We start from the raw sequence: 25,427 nt of genomic DNA on the forward strand, positions 1-25,427 counted from the left end.
TATACACACACATATATATAGATATAAATCAAATATAACTGAAGGAAGCATGGAAAAATGTTAATAATCATTGAATCTAGGTAGTGGACAAATAAGTTTTTGTTTTAATAGTCATTCCGCTACCTGTGTGTTTGAAATTTTTCATAATAAGAAGGAGGAAAAGATTATTCTGCTCCTTTCTCTTACTTTCTGATTTGGAGAATTTGTGTTGTGACTTTATGTGTGATTTTAAATGCTTGCTCATTAATTCTTGGAGAACAGTGAGAGGAATTGGTTGTGCTAAAAATGGAAGTTGAATATGGGTAGAGCAGAGGGCTGGTTTACCTCCTTGAGGCTAATTTATGGCTGTGTTTCCTTAATCCTTTGGCAGACGTGACATTTAAATTGGATGATGGAGCCATCAGTGCCCACAAGCCGCTGCTGATCTGCAGCTGCGAGTGGATGGCCGCCATGTTTGGAGGGTCATTCGTAGAAAGCGCCAATAGCGAGGTATGTGCCTTTGTAAAACCTAAGTGGTATCTTTATGTATGTGCCAAGCGTGTGTGTTTATATAAACTGTTTAATTGTTCAGATGACTTTAATTCTTTTAACTACTTGCATGAAATGGTTCTCAGGACAGTACTTGAATATCAGGTCATCCTTAATTCTACAGTTGTGAGGAGCTGTTATTTATTGGTCACTTTTTATATGTGAGTACCTAAGAGTGTTGCATGCATAATATCCTTCCATCCTTGTAGCTCTCCTCTTCCATGAATACACGCTCATCTATACTTTTTAACAAATATTGCAGTGCAAGATACCATCAAAATCAAGTATAAGGAGGGAAGAACCTGTCCTCTAGAAGTTCAGGAAAGTGAAAAGAATCCTTTGGGCACTTAGTCCTGGGGTCAGCTCTCTCCCTCACCTGATGGGAGATCTTAAGAAACTACGTAATTGTGCCTCAGTCTCCTCATTTGCATGATGAGGGATGCACTGGCTTGCCTTCAGGTTTCGTTGAAGGACCTCACACCCTGAGGCTGTAACAGTGCCCAAGGCTCTGCCCTGACTTGCCTTCTCTACTTGTGCTGAGGGGATACTAGGACTGAGGGTTCATTAGCTGTAAGACAATAGTTATGGAGCAAATGGCTACTCTTCTGAAGTATTGAGATCTGGTAGAAACAGGTGAATCTCCTGTCAGACGCTGGCCTTATCTTCCAAAGGAGGGTATTTTTAGCAGAGCAGAGCCGGCATTATCTTGGAGACCCTGCATCCTCATTTTTTTTTTTACAAGTTCTGTTGAAAAGAGGAAAAAAAAAAATCCATCCAAGTACTTCTACATTTAGTCTTAGACTGAGCAAGAATTTTTGCTGGGTTTTGTGAGTATTTTTGAACTATCTTTTAAAAAAAAAAACAAAACATGGGGACACCCGATCAAGTTTATTGTCCTAAGAGGCTTGTTTTGATTATCTCAGTATCTCTCCAAACTTTTAAAGGAAACACAGAAAACAATAACTTTTCAGAAGGGGTGTTTGCATCAGAAATCTGAGCACTCCCATTGTGACCCAGGAGCCTGCATTTGCATCCCCAAGTAGGGAAACAGAATCCTAGAATCACAAGCCTGGGATGGTTACTAGGCCATTCTTCTGCTTCCAGAACAAGCTGCAGCTACTCCTAAACCAGACCCAGCCAAAGGGCTGTCTGCTGTTTGGAGGATAGAGGTCAGGAGTACTCTGATAACCTCTTCTGGTGTCTAACGAGGCTCTCACCTGTAACTCACTGAATGCTCTCTGACGTAGTCAAAGGTATTTCCATATGTTGGAGCCTTTTACCGAGACTGCTACAGCTTACTACTACAGCTTAGTGGAGTACAGTGAAGTGGCTGTGGGGATGGAATCACACAGCTCCTCCACTTACAAGCTGTGTGCCTTTGACCAAGTGCCTTAACCTTTCTGAGCTCCAGTCCAGTCTTCCCATATAGACAGCAGGATAATAAGAATACCCACCCAATAGTCTGGTTGTAAGGTGTAAGAGTCACTACTTGAAAAGCATGTTGTAAGCATAAGACAAGTAGTATCCGCTGTTAGTCTTATTTTGCTGTCAGTAGTAGTTATGGTATTTTTCCCCTCTTCCATGAAAAAATCAGGATAGCCACCGATTAGTAAAACATCATCTATTTGCATTTCACCAACTTCTGTAATCACCAGCGATAAAGAGCTCGGAGGCTTGCTTCCCTTACTTTTTCCAGCTCACTAAAATGTGTGCTGATTGTGCTGCAGAGGGCCTGCTATTAACTGAGCAGAAAGAAGTTGATCAAGGTCAGGAACCAGGCACAAAGAGACACTGTCAGAATGCTAATCCCCTTTATCCCTTCCCAGAATGGACTGTAATCGTCTCCAGATTAAAATGTGTGATAGAGGTGACCAAAACAAAAACTTGGCAGCAAATGTGAAATGTGCATGTATATGTTGTTCAGTAACCTCTCTTGGAGACGGTAACCTCTCCTGGAGACGGTAACCTCTCCTGGAGACAGTAACCTGTCCTGGAGACGGTAACCTCTCCTGGAGACAGTAACCTGTTTAACGCACCCTCCTACCCAAAAAAGACTAGCTCACTCACCAATTAGTACTGTAAAGCGGAGGCTAATTGGTATGTATAGATTCAACTGAACCCAGAAGACGAAGACCAAGGAACCAAGCATCAGAAGGTCTGGGCTAAAATTTCTTTAGCCAATCTATTAAGAATGCCTTGAGCTCTTGACATTCTGCCTACCCCATCTCTTCTTTTAATTCCCATGGTAAACTGTGTAATATAGTAGTTACAAACTCTTATCCCCAGTCTTTCTAGTTTGACCTTGGGTAAACGACTGACCGTAAGTTTCCGTTTCCTCATCTTTAACATGAGGATAACAAGGTACCTTCCATGTAGGGCAGACAAGGCACGAGGGTACACATGTAAAGCATCTAATTGGGTGCCTAGCACAATACAAATGCCCAATAAATGTTAGACTGTTATCAAGGAGTGTTCTTGTTAAATTATTTCTATGAGAGATTAAGATCCTTGTTTCCAGAAAGCCCTAAGTTAAAAAGCCTACGGTTCCCTTTCAAAAAGAGGAGTGGAAGTGGTTATGGGGGTAGGGCGGAACACTAAGTAAATCCTCAATACTCTGTAATTGATCCAGGCCTGTGTTCACACTTGGGATTTGTCCTTCCTGGTCTACCTTTTAACTCTTTATTGCCTTCTGAAAACCTGACTTCCCTCACAGAATTTAACCTATTTGTTTAGGCATTAATAGAAATCATGTTTATACCCAGACAAGAATAAAATATGCCCATTGATGTTACTTTAACTTTTTTGTCATTTAATATTCAAGAAGACACTGTATTTTACTTATACTTTTCTCAATACTTTTAATGTGGCAGTAAGCATAATTCTCTCCCCAGCAGCACTCAGCAAGTGGTTCATTAAAAATGCATGCCTGAGTTGTAGTAAGCAACACTCTGAATCTAGAATTCTCTGATTCTCTATGAGACCATCTCTAATTATAAGCCTAATAGCCTGTGCTGATCTTCACAATTAAAATTTTAAACCAACTAAACTGAAATGTGGGACATTGTTTAGGGTTGCTCTCTTTCATTACTTTTTTTTTTTAAGCTACCTCTAGCAGGTAGGATGCAGAATGTTTAATTCCATTTCTTACATAGCTTAATTTATCTTATTTCTAAAGTGCTATAAAATGTTCCCTTTTTTGTCGTGGAGTTAATTATGAAGGTTGAAACTGTAGAAGTAGGCTTCTTAAAGAAATCAACCAGAAGAAAATGTATGTTCCGAAAGCATTGGGAGATTATTTTCTTTCACTGGTTAATTCTAAGAACCTCTAAATTTATTTGCCTAAAAGAGCCATAGCTTTAAAAAAAATGATAGAGATGTATTAAGCAAGAAGGAAGCAGTGGGTCACGGGTGATGACAAGCGTCAGCATGCTCCAAGGACGTTGAGAGAATTGAGGCAGGGCTGCTCGCTGGAATCTGTCATCTGCTGCTGCCAAAAATGATTTCTTTCTATTTAGGATGTCCATTTTGCCATTTATACTTCTAATAGGCATTATTATTATTATTAGCAATGTTTTTAGCGCACACTCCTACCAAAAATTGTTAAGATAATCTCAATATCTTCAAACCCAGGATCTCAGTGAAGAAGAAAAAAAAAAAATTTAGATATCAGCTATTCCAAACTCCTCCCATATGGCAGATGATGACTTCGAAGGGCAGAGAGGGTGAGTGATTTGTACAAGGTCACACAGCATTTTAGTGATATATCCCGGGACCTGACTTAGGCATGGGCACTATCGTCCAAGCCATTGTTTGAGAAGCAGCAAACAATCCCATTGTTTAGGAGAGGAAGCTCTGGGGCTTAAATTACCAATTTACTAGCATTTTATAGCACTTAGCAGTTTGCAAAATGTACTTTCACAATCGAAATGGTTCAAATTTCAAAGATTCACAACATAATTAACCTTCAACTATCTGGAAAATTGTACTAATCCAAACACCATTTTAGAGAAATAACATTTTACCATGTGTTCATATACACAAATAAGCTTATATACATGGCTATAAATATATTCATGTCTGTGTAAAATAAGTACATGTATATATAAACATACACAGATGTAAGCATACACACAAGTGTAAGTGATGTTAGGTTCACTTTAACAGCAATTAATTTTTCCTATGTAGATACAGCTGGTTGAGAAGGCAGAACATTCCAACATCTGCATATTGTAGACTATTCAACATGAGCAATGGTTTCTTTAAAATAGCATCAGTAATAGCTTCTACTTTCTGAGGTCTGTCTATTGTAGAGGTTGTTCTAGAAACTTGAAATGACCACAGTTGTCAAATCATTGATGGTAATGACCCATTCAGCTTATTTGTGTAATCATAATCGTTGTTCTCGCTACGTCTGAAAGGGGTTATTTCTTTAATATTTTTAGGCATTTTTCTGGGCATTCCATATGATACATTAGGGCCATCTCTACCTGCTTGAGAGGGCATTCCCTGACTGAGCAGGAGGAGGATATAGAATGTTGAAATAGCTTAAACAATTCTGGAACCACACCACTAGAATATATTGGCCATGAGCCCCTTGTTGGTAGAGTGTGATTTTTTATCTATCTGTCTGTCTGTCTTGTCTGTCTATCATCATCTATCTGTCATCATCTATCATCTGTCTACCCACACATATACATATATACACACACTATGTAACATATATATGCATTATATACACACACTATAAAGCCTTATATGCCTATTATATACATAATGCTGTATCGTGTGTGTATATACATATATACGGAACATATATATATATACACACAAACACATATATATAATGCTGTATATCAGAGGAAACTCTGGTGGCATAGTGGTTAAGTGCTACAGCTGCTAACCAAAAGGTCAGCAGTTCAAATCCACCAGGTGTTCCTTGGCTCCTTGGAAACTCCATGAGGCAGTTCTACTCTGACTGAACGGCACCGGGTTTGGTTTTGGTTTTTATATATCAAAGAAATCATTGCTATGTATATATAAAATGCTTTATATGTAGATGTTTATAAAATACTAAAAATAAGATTATAATGATTCACCCTTTTGTACCTGGAAATCTAATTCTTAAAAATATTAGTGACATGTGGTGCTTTATTGTATGGTAACCCAAACCTTTGCTTCCTTGCCCAACAAGGATTTCCAGTACTGCACAATGTTTCTGAATATAGATTTTAGAATTATACTCTCTGGATTCAAATCATTGTCACTACTTCCTAGCTCTGTGACCTTGGACATGGGACTTAACCTGCCTGAACCTCAATTTTCTTATCTATAAAATGGAAAAAATAGATAGTCTTCTCCTCCTAGGAAGGATGTAAGTGTCAAATCAGATAACTCATGTAGAAAGCTTAGCACAGTACCTAGTACATAAGAGGCCTTCAGTTAAGATTGATTTTTATAATCATTGTCATTCCAATAGTAAACACCAGTGATACCACTCTATTTCATACCAGGGCCTGTCTCATGGAGTCATTTAGAGATTTACAGTGAACAGTTTTTTTTTTTTTGTAGCTGTTATACAGCGAACATCCCCTCCCCGGCCCATCCCCAACCATTGAGAACTTGAGTCCTCAGGCAGTCCCTAGCTCTCTAGAAAACTCTAGCATGTTTCCAGATGGAAAATAACTACAGGAGGGAGACTGGAGGAATTTTATGGGGACAATTCACCATACTCAACAAACTACTCCCTCAGATGTTCTAAGAAAGGATTCCTCTGGATTCTCTGATACTTGATAATATTCTAGTAGTTGTGAATCTATGTGGTTGTACCGCAGGAAAAATAACAACATATGTATGTCGTGTTAGTATATTCTGATAGAGCATCAAAATCAAGCCAATCCCTATGGCAACTAGGACTGTGACTCATCCCTGTTTTGATATCTTAGAGAGCTGGGCTCTATCATGTGTCGGCAACAGTGTGGTCTGCAGCTCCTCCAACACCTGTCATGTTGCTAGGAGATTTCTTTCCCCACAACAAAGTATTATGATGTACTCGGCAAGGAAGGTTTGTAATGTCGTCATACATATACAGCCCATTTGTCTGATTTATAAGTCCAAATAGCCATTTAAAACTTCCAAATCAGGCTTTGTCAGGCAAGCCCACTCTTTTATCATCTACAAATCGGACTGTTATGGTTAAAGCTATAAATACTGAGTGACTTCTCAGCCTCAGAGCAGGAATCACAGACTCACCGGTATCAAATCACATAGATGGGGTATTTATAAGCAGCATGACCTGAAAATGTGCCTGCTCTTTGCTTTCTTCAGCAGAACTTAGCTTTTCAAATAACATTGCAGGTCTATCTCCCGAACATAAACAAGATGTCAATGCAAGTGGTTTTGGATTACCTCTATACCAAGCAGTTGTCACCTACCTTGGACCTGGACCCACTGGAGTTAATTGCCTTGGCAAACAGATTTTGCCTGCCACACTTGGTTGCACTTGCAGGTAAGCCTTATGAGTCGAGGCCATGCAGTGTCTGACTGTCATATTTATCAAAATTACATTTAAACCAAAATAAGATTTCTAGGGAATAAAAAAAAAATTTTTTTTTCTCTCTTTACCCAAAATGAAATTGTTTTGTTCTGGGTGATTTGAACTGATCAAATGTATAAGGAAGCCCAGTTTAGTTCAACACATGTTCCTTAAGCACTTCCTTTGTGGTAGGCCCTGTTAGCTGTTGCCAATAATATGCAGATGAGTAATACATGACCCCTGCCCTCAAGGACGTACACTGTATGTACACAGAATCATTCGTGGACTATAGAGTTTGACATAAAACTACTTCTGTCAAAGTTATCCACATAACGTGTGGTCAGAGGCAGTCTTTAAGAAAAAGGCTGTAGAATGCAGTAGTTAAGAGCAGAGACTGCAGAGCTGGATTACCTGGGTTCAAATCCTGACTCCACCATTGACTAGCTGGGTGATTTTGTAATTTACCTAACCACTCTGTGCCTCAGCTTTTTCTCTCTTTAAAATGGGGATATTATTACTTAACATAGAGTTGTTATGAAGATTAAATAAGTTAAGGTATAAAAAGCCCTTAGAACACTGTCTGGCACATAATAAGCATTATGTAACTGGTCTTCTTAAAGCTATTTTAGAAAATGTTCTGACATTGTTAAGTCCATTTTGGGAAAAAGGAAAAAAGGGAGACTTGGCTTAACTTGCCCAAGCCTGGATTTGTCCAGTAGGTAAGCTAAGGCAGGTCTATAAAGGATATGTGCACTAAAACACTTTTTTTTCTTGAATTTTAACCTTCAGTTTCATTCTCCAGAAGTGTCAGTAAGCAAGCTGAGTTTTTATTGCTACATTTAATTGATTCCTGTTAGCCATGAAGTCACTGATTTATCCCCTACACATAGAAAAGTACCTGAGTATACTGTCTCAACAAATATTTGTTTAATAATGGCATTGATGAATAAATTAATGAAAATGAATGAACAAATCAACCAGCCATGTCTTACCTGACTTTATGGCAATGTCTTTACAAAAAATATTTCTCTGAACTCCAGATTTCTACTACATACAACCTCCTGGAATTCAGTCTTTTCCTCTCCCTACTTCTCACGCAACTGGCTAGAAAGAGCTATTTGAAGTTTTGCTTTAGGTTTTTTAAAAAAACATTTTTAACCAATACACCTAAAGCTATAGATGCAAATGAGTGTGCTGCTTTTTAAATGCTAACTCCAGGAGGTTGCAGTGGGCAATTCCTTTGTTCCAAAATATGAATTCCAATCCATTTGACCATTCGCAGTTGTTACAAGTTTTATTTATTTATTTTCATTGTGCTTTCAAGTGAAAGTTTACAGCTCAAGTTTGTTTCTCATACCAAAATCTATACACACATTATTATGTGACCCTAGTTGCTCGCTCTATAATGTGACAGCACTTTCCTCCTTTCCACCCCAGATTTCCTGTGTCCATTCCACCAACTGCTGTCCCTTTCTGCCTTCACATCTCACCTCGGGACAGAGCTGCCCATTTAGTCTCATGTATCTACTTGAACTAAGAAGCACACTCTTCACGGGTATCATCTTATGCCTTATAAAAAAAAGTTCATTGCAGTCGAGTCAATGCCAACTCATGGCAACCCTACGGGACAGGGAATTGCCCCATAGAGTTTCCAAGGAACGCTTGGTGGATTTGAATTGCCAGCCTTTTGGTTAGCAGATGCTGCACTTAACCACTACGCCACCAGGGTTTCCTTTATGTCTTATAGTCCTGTCTCATCTTTGTCTGAAGAGTTGGCTTCAGGAGTGGTTTTAGTTCTGAGTTAACAGAGAGTCCAGGGGCCATGTCTTCCAGGGTTCCTCCAGTCTCAAACCATGAAGTCTGGTCTTTTTATTAGTATTTGAGTTCTGCACCCCATTTTTCTACTGCCCTGTCAGGGACTCTCTGTTGTGTTACCTGTCAGGATGGTCATTGGTGGTAGCCAGCCACCATCTAGTTCTTCTGGTCTCAGGCTGATGGAGTCTCTGGTTTATGTGGCCCTTTCTGTCTCTTGAGCTACTATTTTCTTTGTGTCTTTGGTGTTCTTCATTCTCCTTTGCTCCAGGTGAGTTGAGACCAAGTGATGCATCTTAGATGGCTGCTTTCTAGCTTTTAAGACCCCAGACGCCACTCACCAAAGTGGAATGCAGAATGTTAATAAACTTTGTTATGCCAGTTGACCTAGATGTCCTCTGAAACCGTGGTCCCCAGACCCCTGCCCCTGCTACTCTGTCCCTCGAAATGTTTGGTTGTATTTAGGACACTTCTTAGTTTTTGGTTAGTCCAGTTGTGCTGACTTCTCCTGTATTGTATGTTGTCCTTCCCTTCAGCTAAGATAATTCTTGTCTACTGTCTAATTCGTGCATTCCCCTCTCCCTCCCTTCCCACCCTCGTAACCATCGAAGAATGTTTTATTCTGTGTTTCTTGAGTTCTTATAATAGTGGTCTTATATGTTATTTGTCCTTTTGAGACTGACTAATTTCACCCAGTATAATGCCTTCTAGACTCATCTCTATTATGAGATGTTTCTCGGATTCATCATTGTTCTTTATCATAGCGTAGTATTCCATTGTGTGAATACACCATAATTTGTTTATCCATTTGTCTGTCGATAGACACCTAGGATATTTCCATCTTTTTGCTGTTGTGAACAGTGCTGCAGTGAACATGGATGTGCATATATCTATTCATGTGATGGCTCTTATTTCTCTACGATATATTTCAAGGAGTGGGTTTGCTGGATTGTCTGGTACAGGAAGTGCCAAATCAATTTCCAAAGTGGTTGTACCATTTTACATTGCCACCAGCAGTGTGTGTAAGTGTTCCAGTCTCTCCACAACCTCTCCAACATTCTTTTGTGTTCTTTGCATTAATGCTAGCCTTGTTGGGGTAAGATGGTATCTCATTGTAGTTTTGATTTGCATTTCTCTAATGGCTAGTGATCGTGAGCATTTCCTCGTGTATCTGTTAGCCGCCTGAATGTCTTCTTTGGTGAAGTGCCTATAAGTTTGTTTTGTTTTTTGTTTCTTTTTTTTTTTATTTTTTGAAAAGTCAAAAATAATTTGGAGCTAAATCTGTTGAACAAAGTTGTGATCAGTCTCTGAATAGTGTCATTTTTATATAAACATCAAGTATGACTATAAAAACATGGGATTGATCTTCCCATGAAAGTTTTTTTTTTAATTTAACCCTATGACAACTTTTTGTGTAAACTACAGAGCTCTACACGTATTAAATGGTGTTATGAAGTGGTGTTATTACCGTTGTGATGATTGCCTTAATCATTTATAGTGTTTGGTATATTTAGAACATTGTTATAGTTTTTATTAAGTACTGTAGAGTCATTTTCGACTCCTAGCAACCCCACATGACAGAGTAAAACTGCCCCATTGCGTTGTCCTGGCTGTAGTCTTTACAGAAGCAAATCTCTGGGCCTTTCTCCCATCAAGCCTCATAGTACTTAAAAATCAGTTTCTGGGGTGAAAATTCTCCACAAGTTAAAAGAGCCCAGACAACTTTTCTGGGAAATTTAATTCCAAATATTTCTGTATTTGTCAGTCCAACTGAGAAATTGTGCCTAATCCAGATACCATATTGACCAGATATTCTGACTAACAATTATATAGAGCCAGAACAGGTAATAGTGTTGATTTGAACAATATAGTGGATTAGAAGAATAGAAGCAGTGCAAGAGAAGAAAAAAAAAAATTACACCAGCATCAAGGACCTAGAAATGTGGATGGTAACTGTACCATACAGGTCAATCCCAGAGGCTGGTGACAACCCACGAGGAGATGGGAAACAGCTCGGTCTCATAACCACAATTGAATTCACTTTGGAAGCCTTGGACACAAGCTCCCAAGCAGAAAGGGCTTATCCAAACTGGATTTTTGTTACTTCTGGCTGAAAGTCTTCCTGGTCTTTAGAATCCAAGTTAAATATTATATCATCCGTCAGCTGCTATTGAGACAGATGTATACATTCACGCTTTTAAGACTCCAAATAGACTCATTCCTGTATTACTCAGCGTTTCTACTGTCAGGGATTATTGAGAGTTGTACAGATGTGAGTAGAAAACTTTCAAACAGGAAGGTGCTAGAGAACCTAGAGAATTATGGGAAGGTGCTAGAATGTCTACAGCAGTACAGTCCAATAGAACGTTGCACAATGATGAATGTGTTCTGTATCTGTTCTATCCAGTAGGGTAGCTACATAAAGCTGTTCAGTACTTGGAATGTGGCTAGTGTGACTGAGGAACTGAATTTTTAATTTTACTTCATTTAATTAAGTTTAAACAGCCACATGTGGCCCATGGTAAACCATATTGGACAATGCAGGTCTGGAGGAGTCTGGCTATTTCGGAAGTTTGAACAAGAGTCCCCACAATACTCAGTGCAATGGCTGGACGCTAGGTCTCTGTATACTGAAAGGCCGCACATCAAAATGGCTCCTGAATTAAATTCAGATGCTGCCCGGAGCTGGGATCCATACTCCTTCCCCTCTTAAGTGGTCTCAGACCAGACCCTCTGTGCAAAATGCCTGGCTTGCTGGGTGCCGTGTAACTTTCTCCTACTCCTCTCTCTTTCTCAGAGCAGCATGCTGTGCAGGAGCTGACCAAGGCTGCGATGAGTGGCACGGGCATTGATGGGGAAGTGCTCTCTTATTTGGAATTAGCCCAGGTTTGTAACAATTTGCTTTTCACCTTTTAAGTGTTTTCAACCAGTTGCTTCAATGCTGATAAAACATTCCTCTGTTGCATCTGTCTAAATAAAGATGTCACCACTGAGTCACAGAGGCCCCCTGTGTACACTAAGAAGATCTGAGAGTTTAACATTTCATTCACCATTCACCCTGCTGGGCTTCATTTGAAAAAACAATAAGGGCCCCACCCCTACACAGGCCCCACCGTCCCCCGAGGCACCAGCTTCATGTGTGGGAGGACTACTTGGGGCTTGTTAGGGGGGAGGTTTTGTCTCTCCTTCTCCTTTGAATTTCTTCTTGAATTCTTGGACATGTATTGGCCAAGGCCAGAATGTTTCTAGAATTCCATGAAGGCCTGCAATGCCCACATAACGCCCTGCAGCTTTCCTGGCATTTTCTAAAATCAGTACTTGTTAATATTGATACTGTGATTCCATGATCTCAGTACACATTTGCACCCTTCTTCCAGAGAGGATTAAAAAAAAAAACAAACCCATTGCTGTTGAGTTGATTCTGATTCATAGCTACCGTGTAGGACAGAGTAAAACTGCCCCATAGGGTTTCCAAGGAGTGACTGGTGGATTTGAACTGCTGACTTTTTGATTAGCAGCCAAGCTCTTAACCATAGCACCACCAGGGCTCCTCCAGAGGGAACAGAGACCCAATTTCAGCTATAGCACTGAATAATTTACTCCAGATACAAAGCTAAACCTTGCCTCAGTTTCTTCATCCATAAACCAAAAAAACCGATTGCCGTCAAGTCAATTCCGACTCATAGCGACCCTGTAGGACAAAACTGCCTCATAGAATTTCCAAGGAGTGCCCGGTGGATTTGAACTGCCAGCCTTTGGTTAGCAGCCATGGCACTTAACCACTACGCCACCAGGGTTTCCTCATCCATAAGCGATGGAAATGGTATTCACACCCTACCAACCTTGCAGGTTATTTTGAGAACCAAGTAAGAGAATGTTCAGAAAAGAGTGCTGAGGAGTCAAAAGACCTCTCATAATGCACGGAACATATGCAAGACTCTTTAGTCTCTGGCATAGACTTATAAACAATGGGTTTTACCTTCTAGGGGAACTAAGAACAAACTCTTCAGTCTTTTCTTCCACTTACTGGATTTGTCTTTGTTCTCTCTCTCTGTCAGGGCAGTGGTTTAGTAAGTCTCAGGTCAGACATTTTAAGTGGGTATTTCTCAACTGAGGGAGTTTTAGGGAGAGGATAAGGCTTATAACAGGTGCTGCCCCAGGCCATTCCAACTCTGGCCGTAGGTGATGTCTTAGATTCAAAAGGGAAGGAGGAGGAATTGGCCTTTACAGCAGCCTGTTCCTTCTGACTTATCATTCAACAAATACTTGTTATTTGTTCTCCCCCAAGTACCAGGCACTGCCCTAGATACAAGACATGTGGATATGAACAATAGAGCCTCTGCCTTCAAGGCAGTCACAGGCCAGTGGGGAAAATAGATGAGTGCGAATTATGAAAGTCCAGTGTGATAAACAGTCTAATCGAGGTCCAATTAAAATTGGGGACAAACATCTATTAGCAGTAGAATCAGCAAGCCCCCATCAAAGCTGGTTCTCCTCACTTAGAATTCGGAGTCTTTTGAAACAAAGCCAGGGGACAGTTTATGACTATCTTTGGTGTTTAGGGTTGTGATTTGGGAAGTTTCTTGAATCAGTTTCTGAGGACTTTGCCTTTTATATTGGCCTTAGGCTGTGGAGATGTGGGCTCCAGAGGCAACTACACAATAGTTAGGATTTTACCAGATCAAAGAAACATCCAGAGCAAAAGACAACAGGATGGATGTCTGAGAAGGGCAGGGCTGCAAGAAGTGAGGGGCAGTTGTGCCAAATTTGGGGAGGGAATATGGGTCTGCCTGTCAACTTTTGAGCATCAGGTCTTTTTCAGTCACAGCTACCTCAGCTGTCACCTCCCTGAGTATCTATCTGCTCAGAAAGGAGGCGTGCGCGTGTTGGGATCTCTCCCACCCTGCCCACACAGCCTGTTCTTCTTATGTAACCGAAAGGACAGGTATAGGACAGTCACACGCTCTGCAGTCTCCTTTTTCAGATCTTTGGCCCCAACAGCTGAGCTCTGACATGTGACATGGTATATTCCGTTCCCGAGGCTTCCTTAAACAGAGATGACATCGCTGCTTTCTGGCTGGTGCCTTCCAGAGGCCACCATGTTCACTTAGCACCAGAGGTCCAGGCGATGGGGGAGGGTGGGAGGCAAGGCATGATTTAAACTCCTGATCTGATACAGTGATTATTTTTGGTCCACCTATCATGGGGTAAAGGGACGGGTGTGCCAAACGCTATACTTGCCTGGCACCAGCAGGCATAGCCAAAGTGAAAAACATTGTAGTCAAAACAAGAGGCTTACTGAACTAGTTATACAGGCCCTTTATTTCTTTTCACCCCTACAATGGCTTCCTGTGTCTTTGTAACCCCACTTTAGAAAATAGAGCCTGACCCCCTTTTGGTCACTCCCCTGCAGTTTCACAATGCCCACCAACTGGCCGCCTGGTGTTTGCACCACATCTGCACCAACTACAACAGCGTTTGTTCCAAGTTCCGCAAGGAAATCAAATCAAAATCTCCAGGTGAGACTATACACAGCCCCCATTTGTCCATTGTGACTGGCTGGCAGTCACATATTCAAGTGATAGGTCACTAGAGATAGTCTGTTAAAAATTTTCTTGGAGAACTTCATGCTTGGTAGATTTGGGTGGGCTGGGGTTCAAGGTACCCTGCTTCAAAGCATTCTGAGGTCATTGGCTCACCCTTGCCCTGGGAGGCATGGTTAAGAGAAAGCTTAGACTGTGAAATCAGGTGGTCCCCGTTCAGGTTCTCTGTGCCCAACTGCATGACTTGAGGCAAGTAATTGTACCTCTTAAAACTTTCGTGTCTCAATCTGCAAATGGTCCTAATTATAGTCCCTGCCACATCAGATAGTTGAGAGGACACGTAAGATAATAGTCCACAAGAATCACTAAGCACAAGGCATAGCACATAGAAGCAATTAATGAACAGTAGGTATTATCAGTGTCTTTCTGTCACTAGAAAACCAGGAATACTTTGAGCGACACCGCTGGCCCCCTGTGTGGTATCTGAAGGAAGAAGACCACTACCAGCGTGTGAAAAGGGAACGAGAGAAGGAAGACATTGCACTAAATAAACATCACTCCCGACGGAAGTGGTGTTTCTGGAATTCATCACCAGCAGTAGCCTGAGGAGGAAGAAAAAAAAATCAGTAATCTGATGTACCACTTTTACAAGCACTACTGTAAAATTAGTCTTATTAGAGATAAGATGTAGTTCAGGTTTCAGGCACTGATCTTCCTCCACTTTTGTGCATTTATCTTTGTTAGGATCAAAGCACAAGCTTACCACCAATGAGCCTGGACAAAAAGGGAAGCTGCATTCCTTAAACTAATACTTCTATTTTTTTGTTAGGAGGCTTAATAAGCTTTAGTCCGTTATTTCCTTTCTTTTTATACAGAGGAAAAAAAAAAATCCAGCTTTCATGTTTCAAATTCCAAATTGGAAAATATTTTTATATGGTCTCTTGTATTTTTGTTGAAATGAAAATACTATGTATTGCTTTATTTTACAGGCCACACATTAACCATGAAGTCGTCCTGTGATTAAGTTGAAACTCTGGCCACATGGCCACTGAGGCGTTATTACATAATTAGAGGGTTATCCTTTTGTTGGGAAGGAGAGGGTTGGAATGAAATTCCCCAAACTGCAAGATACAGAGTGTTTAATCTTTGTTCTGCTGAATAACATCAGTATAATTACCAAGTCAACTCCAAGAAATGTGTATTTACAATATTTGCTGTGTAAGTGCTAGTAATTATATGGTTATATGTGCCATGTAAAATATAGTGATATCAAATATTCTATTGTTCAACATGTCTAGATTAAAGAAGATAATCTTTATAATCATTAGAAAGGGCTTATTAAATCCCAGCATTATCCAGGGCAAACTCACTGGTGGACCTGAATACAAAAGATACAATTAGAGCGTTGGTGTTTGGACGGCGGTATTAGGGTATATGTCTTTCAGTATTCCTTGATCTTGCCATGCTCTGCATGCGGATTCTTCACGGACTTAAATCCAGATGGACAAGGGACAGGTCCACGGACACCGTCCCATCGTTTTCAGGCTTGCCACATCTCACCACGGGAAACAGGCTTCCTCAGGTTTCTCACCTGCGGCCAACTTCACTTTGTAAGACACGTATTTTTAACTCTTCCCAGGGAAAATTCATGTCACTGCAGATGTAGGCTAAGACAGACCCCCTTACTCCCACTGAAAATCCATGGGGCCTGTGAAAGCACAAAGCTGGAGGCTGGGTTGTTCAGGGTCGCTGCATTCTCCAAGGAAGAAAGGAATTTCTTATCGCAAGAGCCTAGGAAATGGTGCTATTGTGAGTTAGTTCTGACCCTTTGTCTTTCTAAGTTTTAAGCGTTAAAATAGAAAGTGTTGAGCAGAGGAGATTTTGAGAGGCAAGTCAATCATTGCTTCTCTGTAAATGAGCATATTACTGCAGGCACACACAGCATTCTAAGGCGTAGTCCATACCTGTGGTGGGAGGTTGTGTGGCTGGGCTGGGGCTCATTCTGTTGGTAACTCAACTTACGCTAAAGGCTATTGATTTTGTTTTTATATTTTCTAGCTTTTAGAAGTTGGATAAGAGACAGTTGAGTCCAAACGCCAATTTGACAGCCATATATGCGTTTGAAAATCTCTCTAGATTACAGGTAGGCATTTGTTACTGGCCATAGAAACACACCAGGTATAAGAACTTGAAGAGATCCAGAAATGCATCCCATGACGAAAGAGGGAGCAGTAGACTAGAGATGGCTGTAAGTGCATCCACCTTAATTTTTGGTAAGTAGGGTTGCAAATCATTAAAGAAAGGAGAAGGAAGACAGAATGAGAGGATAAATGTCAAAACTCAGGAAGAATTGTCATATATTCCATCATAAAATGGTAGAGGTTAAGTTTTCAATAAGTAGTAATAGCTGAGTTTATACAACCAAAGCTCCCATTTGATTGTAATCTTGCCAAAACATAATGGACATATAAATGAACCTGGGGTATAAGCAATAATATCCATTAGTGTTTGTTATCAGCTGCTGTGACCAAGTGGCTGGTTCATTTGGTTGATGCTGATTATGGCCTTTAACCATGGTGGTTTGTTTTGTGTTTTCTATTTCACAAAAAGCCAATAAAATTGTTTAGTTATAAAATGCCTCCAGTTCTGTTGTTGTTTTATTTTGTTTTTAAGTACTACCATCATATCATATATGTAAATTAAATAGCTTTTTTATACTACTGAAATGTTAAAGGTACGGGGTCATGGGTCTTGTGCGTGTTTCACTAACAAAGCTGCTGTAATGACTGTGGCCCTTGTTTTCAGTACTGTTAGCAGAGATTCCAGTGCCATGATGTAAATGAGGTATCTGGCTCTTTGCTCTTGGCTAATGCAGTTATATCTCTAGATGCGGTGCGGCTTGGAAAAAACGGAAATGATGTGTCTACCCTAATGGATTTATATAATCTGGGTTTGGACAGTTCTGCCAGCAGTTACATGAAAGGTCTGAGTTGGTGGGCTCCACGATCAGTCTTCCTTCTGAAGCAGGTCTGGAAAAACCTCTGGGAAACCTCTAAATAACTTCTATACTTGTGTATAGTGTATGTACCCAAGCTCAGATGGAAAAGGGGTCTCCAGTGAGATCTCATGGGGTCACTTTCCTGTGCAGCAAGTTCTCTGAACTCCATGGAAAGGAGTTAACAATTATATAAGAAATAACTACAGAAAGAAGACAATGGGATTTTCTCCACATTCCCACACCTTTTAAAGTTGAACGGTCCTGATCATGACAGCCTTTACGTAAGGCATACCAGTGGCGCTTTAGTTTAAGTTTCTTCTGGTGCAATGCCTGGTAATCATCAGAGATTTCAGGACCTCTATATTAGGATTTTGGAAATTGTTGTGGTGTAGCAGTTAAGAGCTATGGCTGCTAACCAAAAGGTTAGCAGTTCAAATCCACCAGCTGCTCCTTGGAAACCCTATGGAGCAGTTCTACTCTGTCCTACGGGGTCATTATGAGACAGAATCAACTCAGTGGCAATGGGTTTGGGTTTTTGTTTTTTGTTTTTTTTTGATAGTCCTCATGGAGCCCTGGTGGCACAGTGGTTAAGAGCTCAGCTGCTAACCAAAAGGTCAGCAGTTCAAATCCACCAGCTGCTGGTGGAAACCCTTTGGGGCAGTTCTACTCTGTCCTAGGGGGCCACTGTGGGTCGGAATTGACTGGATGGCAATGATTTATTTTTTTTTATTAGTGTTTTGGGAACCACAAATCCTACTGGTATAAAGGTCACAAATATTTTCATTATGGACCTTCAAAAGCAGGAGTCCAATGTTTCTAAGATGTTTTTTCACACTGGCTTCCATTGTATGATATAGCAGTTGTCAAAGTACAGTTGTATCATCACTGTGACACAGGCTAAGTGGAATGAATTATACTAATCATTATTCACAGTTAGAATAATGAATTATACTAAGTGTTTTGACTGCTGCATTTCTGCGTGAATGCTTATGTGCGGGCTAAAGCTTTGTATATATATCAACCCCAGCCGTAAAGCCAAAGCCCTAATTGAATACTAGTGGATAAGTAGCAATAATTCCTCTTTTCTATAAGAATGTGACTATTGCAAAAAAAAAAAGTGTCTCTGTAATGTGTGTGTATGTGTGTGTCTAAGTAATCAAGGAGCAGCAAAATGAAGAAAAAAAAAGGACTAAGAACAAAGTTTAAAAACATAAATAAAGAGAGGGAAGGGCAATTAACCAAAGCCATAGAAGTTGAATTAAGCCCTCTGAGCCATAGATGTGCTCTTTTCCGAAGTACTAATTTATGAGATTACTCCGTATCTCACGATTTATTTTCAGATGAAGACTTTGCTCTCTTAAATTTCCAGTTAGGAGGCAGGTAATTATGCAACATGAAAAGTTTAGATTTGGTAATGAAGGCCCTGGTGTGACAGCTGGTGACCTCCTATAACAGCAATGTTTCTGGAGAAGCAATGTTCTTCCCTTTGACTGCAGCTTAAAATTCCGCAGTGTTCTGACAGTGCCTCTATACTGAATATTTTTACTTAAGTCATTAAATGCATGGTTTTTCACAGCGTTCATGTGTAGGTGCCTCATCAGTTAAATATTTACAGACTATTGTCTACAAATATGGGAATAATTTAGAAAGAGACAGCTCTAGGGTAGAAACCAATCAATCATGCACAAACATGAAATTGCTCTAAACACAGTAAAAGACATGAAGCAGTTTGCCAACTACTCCTCTTACTCACCATTTCCCTAGGAACACAGCGTCTTGGTGACATGAATTTCCAGTGTAATGTAGATGAAATGGGTGGTGTATTTCCCCATGACAAAAATGATAAATATCGCCCCATAGAAGGAGTATTTAAGTTATTTGAGTTTGAATATGTTCTCAATCTCAAGGACAAGAATGGTTAGATGTTGCAGGCAATCAGTGAGGAAGGAACTTGATTCATTTCCTTCTGCTTGGATGCCAGCCAAAGTTTGGGCAGTATTTTATTTCCTCCCAATCTGATAAAAGAAACATCCTTTTGATTTAACAATTCATGGTAGTCCCAGTTGGGGTGATATACCTATGGAATGTTAAGTTTAACTCTTGTGTGAAAAGATACAAAAAAAAAAAAAAAGAGGTTTCACACTGAGTTGCTGGTATCTAAATGAAATGATTTAGACAAAGCATTTGGCATGGTGCCTAGCACGTTGTAAGTGCTCAGTAAATGGAAGGTAAGCAGAATAAAGGCAAATTATGTACATAGCATGTTGAAAATCAAGGCAAGAAATCCAAGAGAACACAGCACCATGTGTTACACAACAGAACAATGTGGTCTTTTCTTTCCAGTCTGTTAAACCATGTGCCAAGCTTGCTGCTTAACGCTTCCTGAGAGTGATTAAAGAATTAGAAGATTACAGTTGTGTGGGAAAGTGAAAGAAAAAAAAAATTAGGTTGGAGGAGAAAGACTAATGGAGGGGGAGTATGGTCTTTCCAAGAGATCGTTCACCCTCCCAGGGCCTCGACTATCTGTTGACTAAGAGAGTTGGACCACACCAGTATCAAACTTGGCTGGACCTGATTCACTTGGAGCATTTTCTTTATTACTGCTCCTAATCTTTTATTTATTTTTCTTTGAAGATTGGATGCAAAGAGTCTAGGTAACCATACTTTTCAGTGCTTAGCACATTGTCATCCTCAGCAAGGCCTTCTGCTTTTTATTTTCACCCTCCGAAATACCCACACCCATTCCTCCCCCTTGCAGAGTCGAACACTGTAATGTGTTGGATATATGTCTTCAGGCATGTGGGTATCCTTATAACACGTACAATGTTACTTCATATCTGTGCACTGCGCAAATGGTGTTACACAGTAAATCTCATTCTGTTACCTGCTTTTCTGACTCAACATTATTTTGGAAATCTAGCAGTGTTACAATATGTCCATCTAGTCCTTTGCTTCCTATGACTGCACAGTGTCCCAGAGATTGCTCCCACCACCTTTTACTCTTCCATTCCGTTTGTGATAGAGCCACTAATCAACTCCCACTCTCTGTCACCACAGTGAGCCTCCTTGTACGTGCCCTGGGGTCATGTGTGGGAACACTGGGCTCAATGAAAATTCTTCCTCACCCCCGCACTAACGATATGATTCTACAGATTTCCAGAGTCAGAGAGGATCTGAATGGCTCTGACCCAGTCCAGAGACAGGCTGTCCTCTGATCAACAACAATAAAAAAAAAAAGCACTGAGCTTAGCTCCCTGCCACCTAAGAGACTTAAAGAGACTTTCCTGAGGTGAAAGCTGTTAGACACTGTATTAGAATTAGTCAATTCCATCTAACCTTGGCATTTTGTGTCACTGGACCCTCAAGAAAAGCAAGACTACAAGATGACTTCTCAAGATCTCTGGATGCTAAGATTCTTGGTCTATTGCCTTAAAAAAAAAAAAATTCCCTGATGAGCTTGCACACATGCATTGAAGGTTGCCTTCCAATTTTGTTATTTCACATAAGGAGTCTAAAGAAAAATTAACCTGCCAGTACAGATTTTGTAGGCTTTTCAATCTGTCGCAGAAGTCCTAGATAAATTCTGTCTAGAACTTAAAACTTCCATTTCTCCTTGTTTCCTTTCCTGGTTGTTAAATTAGAAGGAACCACCACCCAATGCTTTAGATGGAGGGTGTTCAGAGCACTGTGATTTGTCTCAATTCCATCTCCATTGGGATTCTTGGACCTCACCGACCCCATGGTATGTATTCACTTGATATACCTAAGAGATTTCTTTTAAAGTAAGCAGTCATAGTGAGTGACCGCCACAAAAAAAAAAAAAAGAAAAAAAATTTTTTTAATGTGACCCATCTCCTGGCAAATGCTATACTGCTGGTTACCCTTGGTTTTATTTTGCTTATATTTGCATAGATAACCAGGGTGGTGAGGACTCACATATATTAGATGCATTTTCAATCATCTTTCATGTTCTTTTGATCATCTTCAAGTATGACTTCACCATGCCTAAATAGACAGATGGGTGCTCCAAGTCTTGGCACCAATCCACCAAACTCCAAAAACATAATACGAGAACTATGATAATAATAACATTTTTGAGTATATATTATGGCCAAGTACAATGATCAGTGCTTTACATCTATTTATGTCATTTAATTCTCCCAACATTACCTTATGGGGAGGATACTAGATTCTTCAGAAGCAAACGCTGAGATGAGGATTGATGTGCAAGTGGCTTATTTAGGACATGCTGTTAGGTGAGTCCAATGAGGAAGGGGCAAAGCAGGACAAGGAAGAGTAAGAAGCCAAGCAGGGACACAATTTTAGGCAGTCCCACTCTCAGCCTGATCTAAAGGGGTGCGCTGGAGTGTATAAACTACACTTCAGGTTTGGCTTTCGTGTCTCTGCACCAGTGGTTAAAAGGTAAGGGCTCAGGGGAGGGGAGGGGTAGGACATACATGTAAAATCTCAGGCATTTTAGACTCTCTGCAGTTGGAGGAAGTGGCTCCAGTAGAATATAAGAAGTCCTCCAACAAAAGTCACAAGTATAGGCAGTTAAAAGCAAAAGAACACAGAAACTGGGGAAGGGCACCTAGAAAAGAAAAAAATGATCCAACAGCATCTAGGAGGAGCATGGACTTATTTTTTTTTAACAGCTGTTATGAAATTCTGAAAAACAACCTGGACTTATTTGGTGAGGCATAGTGATGAAAGAAAGACTTGTGTGCTGATGAGTAAACATGGGTGAAAAACATTGCATCATTTTTTACTTCTAGGTCAATAATAAAAATTCTGAAATCCATCTAAAGAACATCAAAAGATAAACTCATCTTGATTAATTTTGCAGAGCCTCAAACATAGTTATCCCTTCCCCCTCAAAACACAAGTCCTCAGTGTCAGTTAATCGGGGAAAAGATAGTCTTTTTAACAAATGGTGCTGGCATAACTGGATATCCATTTGCAAAAAAAATGAAACAGGACCCATACCTCACACCAAGCACAAAAACTAACTCCAAGTGGATCAAAGACCTAAACATAAAGACTAAAATGATAAAGGTCATGGAAAAAAAAATAGGGACAACCCTAGGAGCCCTAATACAAGGCATAAACAGAATACAAAACATTATAAAAAATGACAAAGAAAAACCCAGTAACTGGGAGCTCCTAAAAATCAAACACCTATGCTCATCTGAAGACTTCACCAAAAGAGTAAAAAGACCACCTACAGACTGGGAAAGAATTTTCAGCTATGACATCTCCGACCAGCACCTGATCTCTAAAATCTACATGATTCTGTCAAAACTCAACCACAAAAAGACAAACAACCCAATCAAAAAGTGGGCAAAGGATATGAACACACACTTCACTAAAGAAGATATTCAGGCAGCTAACAGATACATGAGAAAATGCTCTCAGTCATTAGCCATTAGAGAAATGCAGATTAAAACTACAATGAGATTCCTTCTCACTCCAACAAGGCTGGCATTATTCCAAAAAACACAAAATAATAAATGTTGGAGAGGCTGCGGAGAGATTGGAACTCTCATACACTGCTGGTGGGAATGTAAAATGGTACAACCACTTTGGAAATCTCTCTGGCGTTATCTTAAACAGTTAGAAATAGAACTACCATACAACCCAGAAATCCCACTCCTCGGAATATACCCTAGAGAAATAAGAGCCTTCACACAAACAGATATATGCACACCCATGTTTATTGCAGCTCTGTTTACAATAGCAAAAAGCTGGAAGCAACCAAGGTGTCCATCAACGGATGAATGGGTAAATAAATTGTGGTATATTCACACAATGGAATACTACACATCGATAAAGAACAGTGACGAATCTGTGAAACATTTCATAACATGGAGGAACCTGGAAGGCATTATGCTGAGCGAAATCAGTCAGAGGCAAAAGGACAAATATTGTATAAGACCACTATTATAAAAAAATCTTGAGAAATAGTATAAACCGAGAAGAACACATACTTTTGTGGTTACGAGGGGGGAAGGGAGGGAGGGAGGGAGGGAGAGGGTTTTTTTACTGATTAATTAGTAGATAAGAACTCCTTTAGGTAAAGGGAAGGACAACACTCAATACATGGAAGGTCAGCTCAATTGGACTGGACCAAAAGCAAAGAAGTTTCCGGGATAAAACAAATGCTTCAAAGGTCAGCGGAGCAAGGGCGGAGGTTTGGGAACCATGGTTTAAGGGGACTTCTAAGTCAATTGGCAAAATAATTCTATTATGAAAACATTCTGCATCCCACTTTTAAATGTGGCGTCTGGGGTCTTAAATGCTAACAAGCGGCCATCTAAGATGCATCAATTGGTCTCAACCCACCTGGATCAAAGGAGAATGAAGAACACCAAAGTCACACGACAACTAAGAACCCAAGAGACAGAAAGGGCCACATGAACCAGAGACCTACATCATCCTGAAACCAGAAGAACTAGTTGGTGCCCGGCCACAATCGAAGGCTGCCCTGACAGGGAGCACAATAAAGAACCCCTGAGGGAGCAGGAGATCAGTAGGATGCAGACCCCAAATTCTCATAAAAAGACCATACTTAATGGTCTGACTGTGACTAGAGGAATCCCGGCGGTCATGGTCCCCAAACTTTCTGTTGGCACAGAACAGGAACCATCCCCGAAGACAACTCATCAGACATGAAAGGGACTGGACAGTGGGTGGGAGAGAGATGCTAATGAAGAGTGAGCTAATTATATCAGGTGGACACTTGAGACTGTGTTGGCATCTCCTCTCTGGAGGGGGGATGGGAGGATAGAGAGAGTTGGAAGCTGGCAAAATTGTCACGAAAGGAGAGACTGGAAGGGCTGACTCATTAGGGGGAGAGCAAGTGGGAGTATGGAGTAAGATGTATATAAACTTATATGTGACAGACTGACTTGATTTGTAAACGTTCACTTGAAGCTCAATAAAAGTTAATTAAAAAAAAAAACACAAGTCCTTATTTGAAAGCGCACCATTGTGTTTTCTGTAGACTGTGTGAAACAAACTTAACAATGATTTACTTGGATCTAAACAAATTTCTGCTGCACGGTATTTTGTAGACGTACAGCAATTTCTGAAAAAGGCCTAGGAAGGCAATCCTCTTCTCCCTCACCATCACCATCTTCCCCTCCCGCACACAAAAAATCAGTCCAGGAGAAATTATTCAAAGACTAAAGATTTAAAGGTTTGAGATAGACTTTTTTACAATGTATGTCAATACCTACTGTGTGATTTCCATGATTTCATTGCCTGATTTTTACTCACCTTACCATATGAGCAAAGTCTGTTGGTCAGACCCTAACCACTGGTATCTAGACCTGACTCCTAGTTTTAATCAAGGGAGCATTCCTCCCACTGTGCAAATACTAAGCAACCCTGTCAATTGTAGTTGTGGGGCAGCATCTCTCCTTGGATCATCTTTCTGGTTTCATTTGAACAGTTCTATGGGGGAATAGAATGGTTTTACTGATCTATAGATCTTCTTTCAACTTGCTGGAGGAGGATACCAAAACCCGCTGCCCTCGACTCAATTCCGACTCATAGTGACGCTATAGGACTGAGTTAGGACTGCTCCATAAGGTTTCACAGAACTAGACTGCCACATCTTTCTCCCGCAGAGCGGCTGGTGAGTTTGAACCTCTGACCTTTCAGTTAGCAGTTGAGCACTTTAAACACTATGCCACCAGGTCTCCTATAGGAGGATAACAACAACAACAACAACAAAAAAGTGTTGCCTTTGAGGGGATTCCAACTGGCAGTGACCCTGTAGGACAGAGTAGTACTGCCTCATAGGGTTTCCAAGGAGCAGCTGGCAGATTCAAACTGCTAATCTTTTGGTTAGCAGTAGCGCTCTTGATCACTGTGCCACCAGGGCTCCTGTAGGAGGATAAGCCAAAAACCAAACCTGTTGCCATCGAGTCAATTCGGACTCATAGTGAGCCTATAAGACAGAGTAGAACTGCCCCCATAGGGTTTCCAAGGAGCTGCTGGTGAACTTGAA

At 40.5% G+C, this 25,427-nt stretch overlaps 1 protein-coding gene across 4 annotated transcripts in view; it reads left to right on the forward strand.

Moving 5' to 3' along the window:
- The window catches only part of RHOBTB1 (Rho related BTB domain containing 1), a 75,658-nt gene extending 58,607 nt beyond the window's left edge, over nucleotides 1–17,051 (forward strand). For 3 of the 4 annotated variants that reach the window (XM_049855088.1, XM_049855087.1, XM_049855090.1), the window contains 5 exons: nucleotides 371–489; nucleotides 6,883–7,033; nucleotides 11,670–11,758; nucleotides 14,286–14,391; nucleotides 14,852–17,051. In XM_049855088.1, coding sequence (XP_049711045.1) covers nucleotides 371–489; nucleotides 6,883–7,033; nucleotides 11,670–11,758; nucleotides 14,286–14,391; nucleotides 14,852–15,021 — 635 coding nt within the window. In that variant the 3' untranslated portion in view covers nucleotides 15,022–17,051. The remainder of the gene's footprint in view (nucleotides 1–370; nucleotides 490–6,882; nucleotides 7,034–11,669; nucleotides 11,759–14,285; nucleotides 14,392–14,851) is intronic. The other variant, XM_049855089.1, reaches the window with a different exon arrangement.
- The last annotated feature ends 8,376 nt before the right edge of the window (nucleotides 17,052–25,427 follow it).

This window comes from Elephas maximus, chromosome 16 (assembly GCF_024166365.1).
Source record: "Elephas maximus indicus isolate mEleMax1 chromosome 16, mEleMax1 primary haplotype, whole genome shotgun sequence".
Taxonomy (NCBI): Eukaryota; Metazoa; Chordata; class Mammalia; order Proboscidea; family Elephantidae; genus Elephas; species Elephas maximus.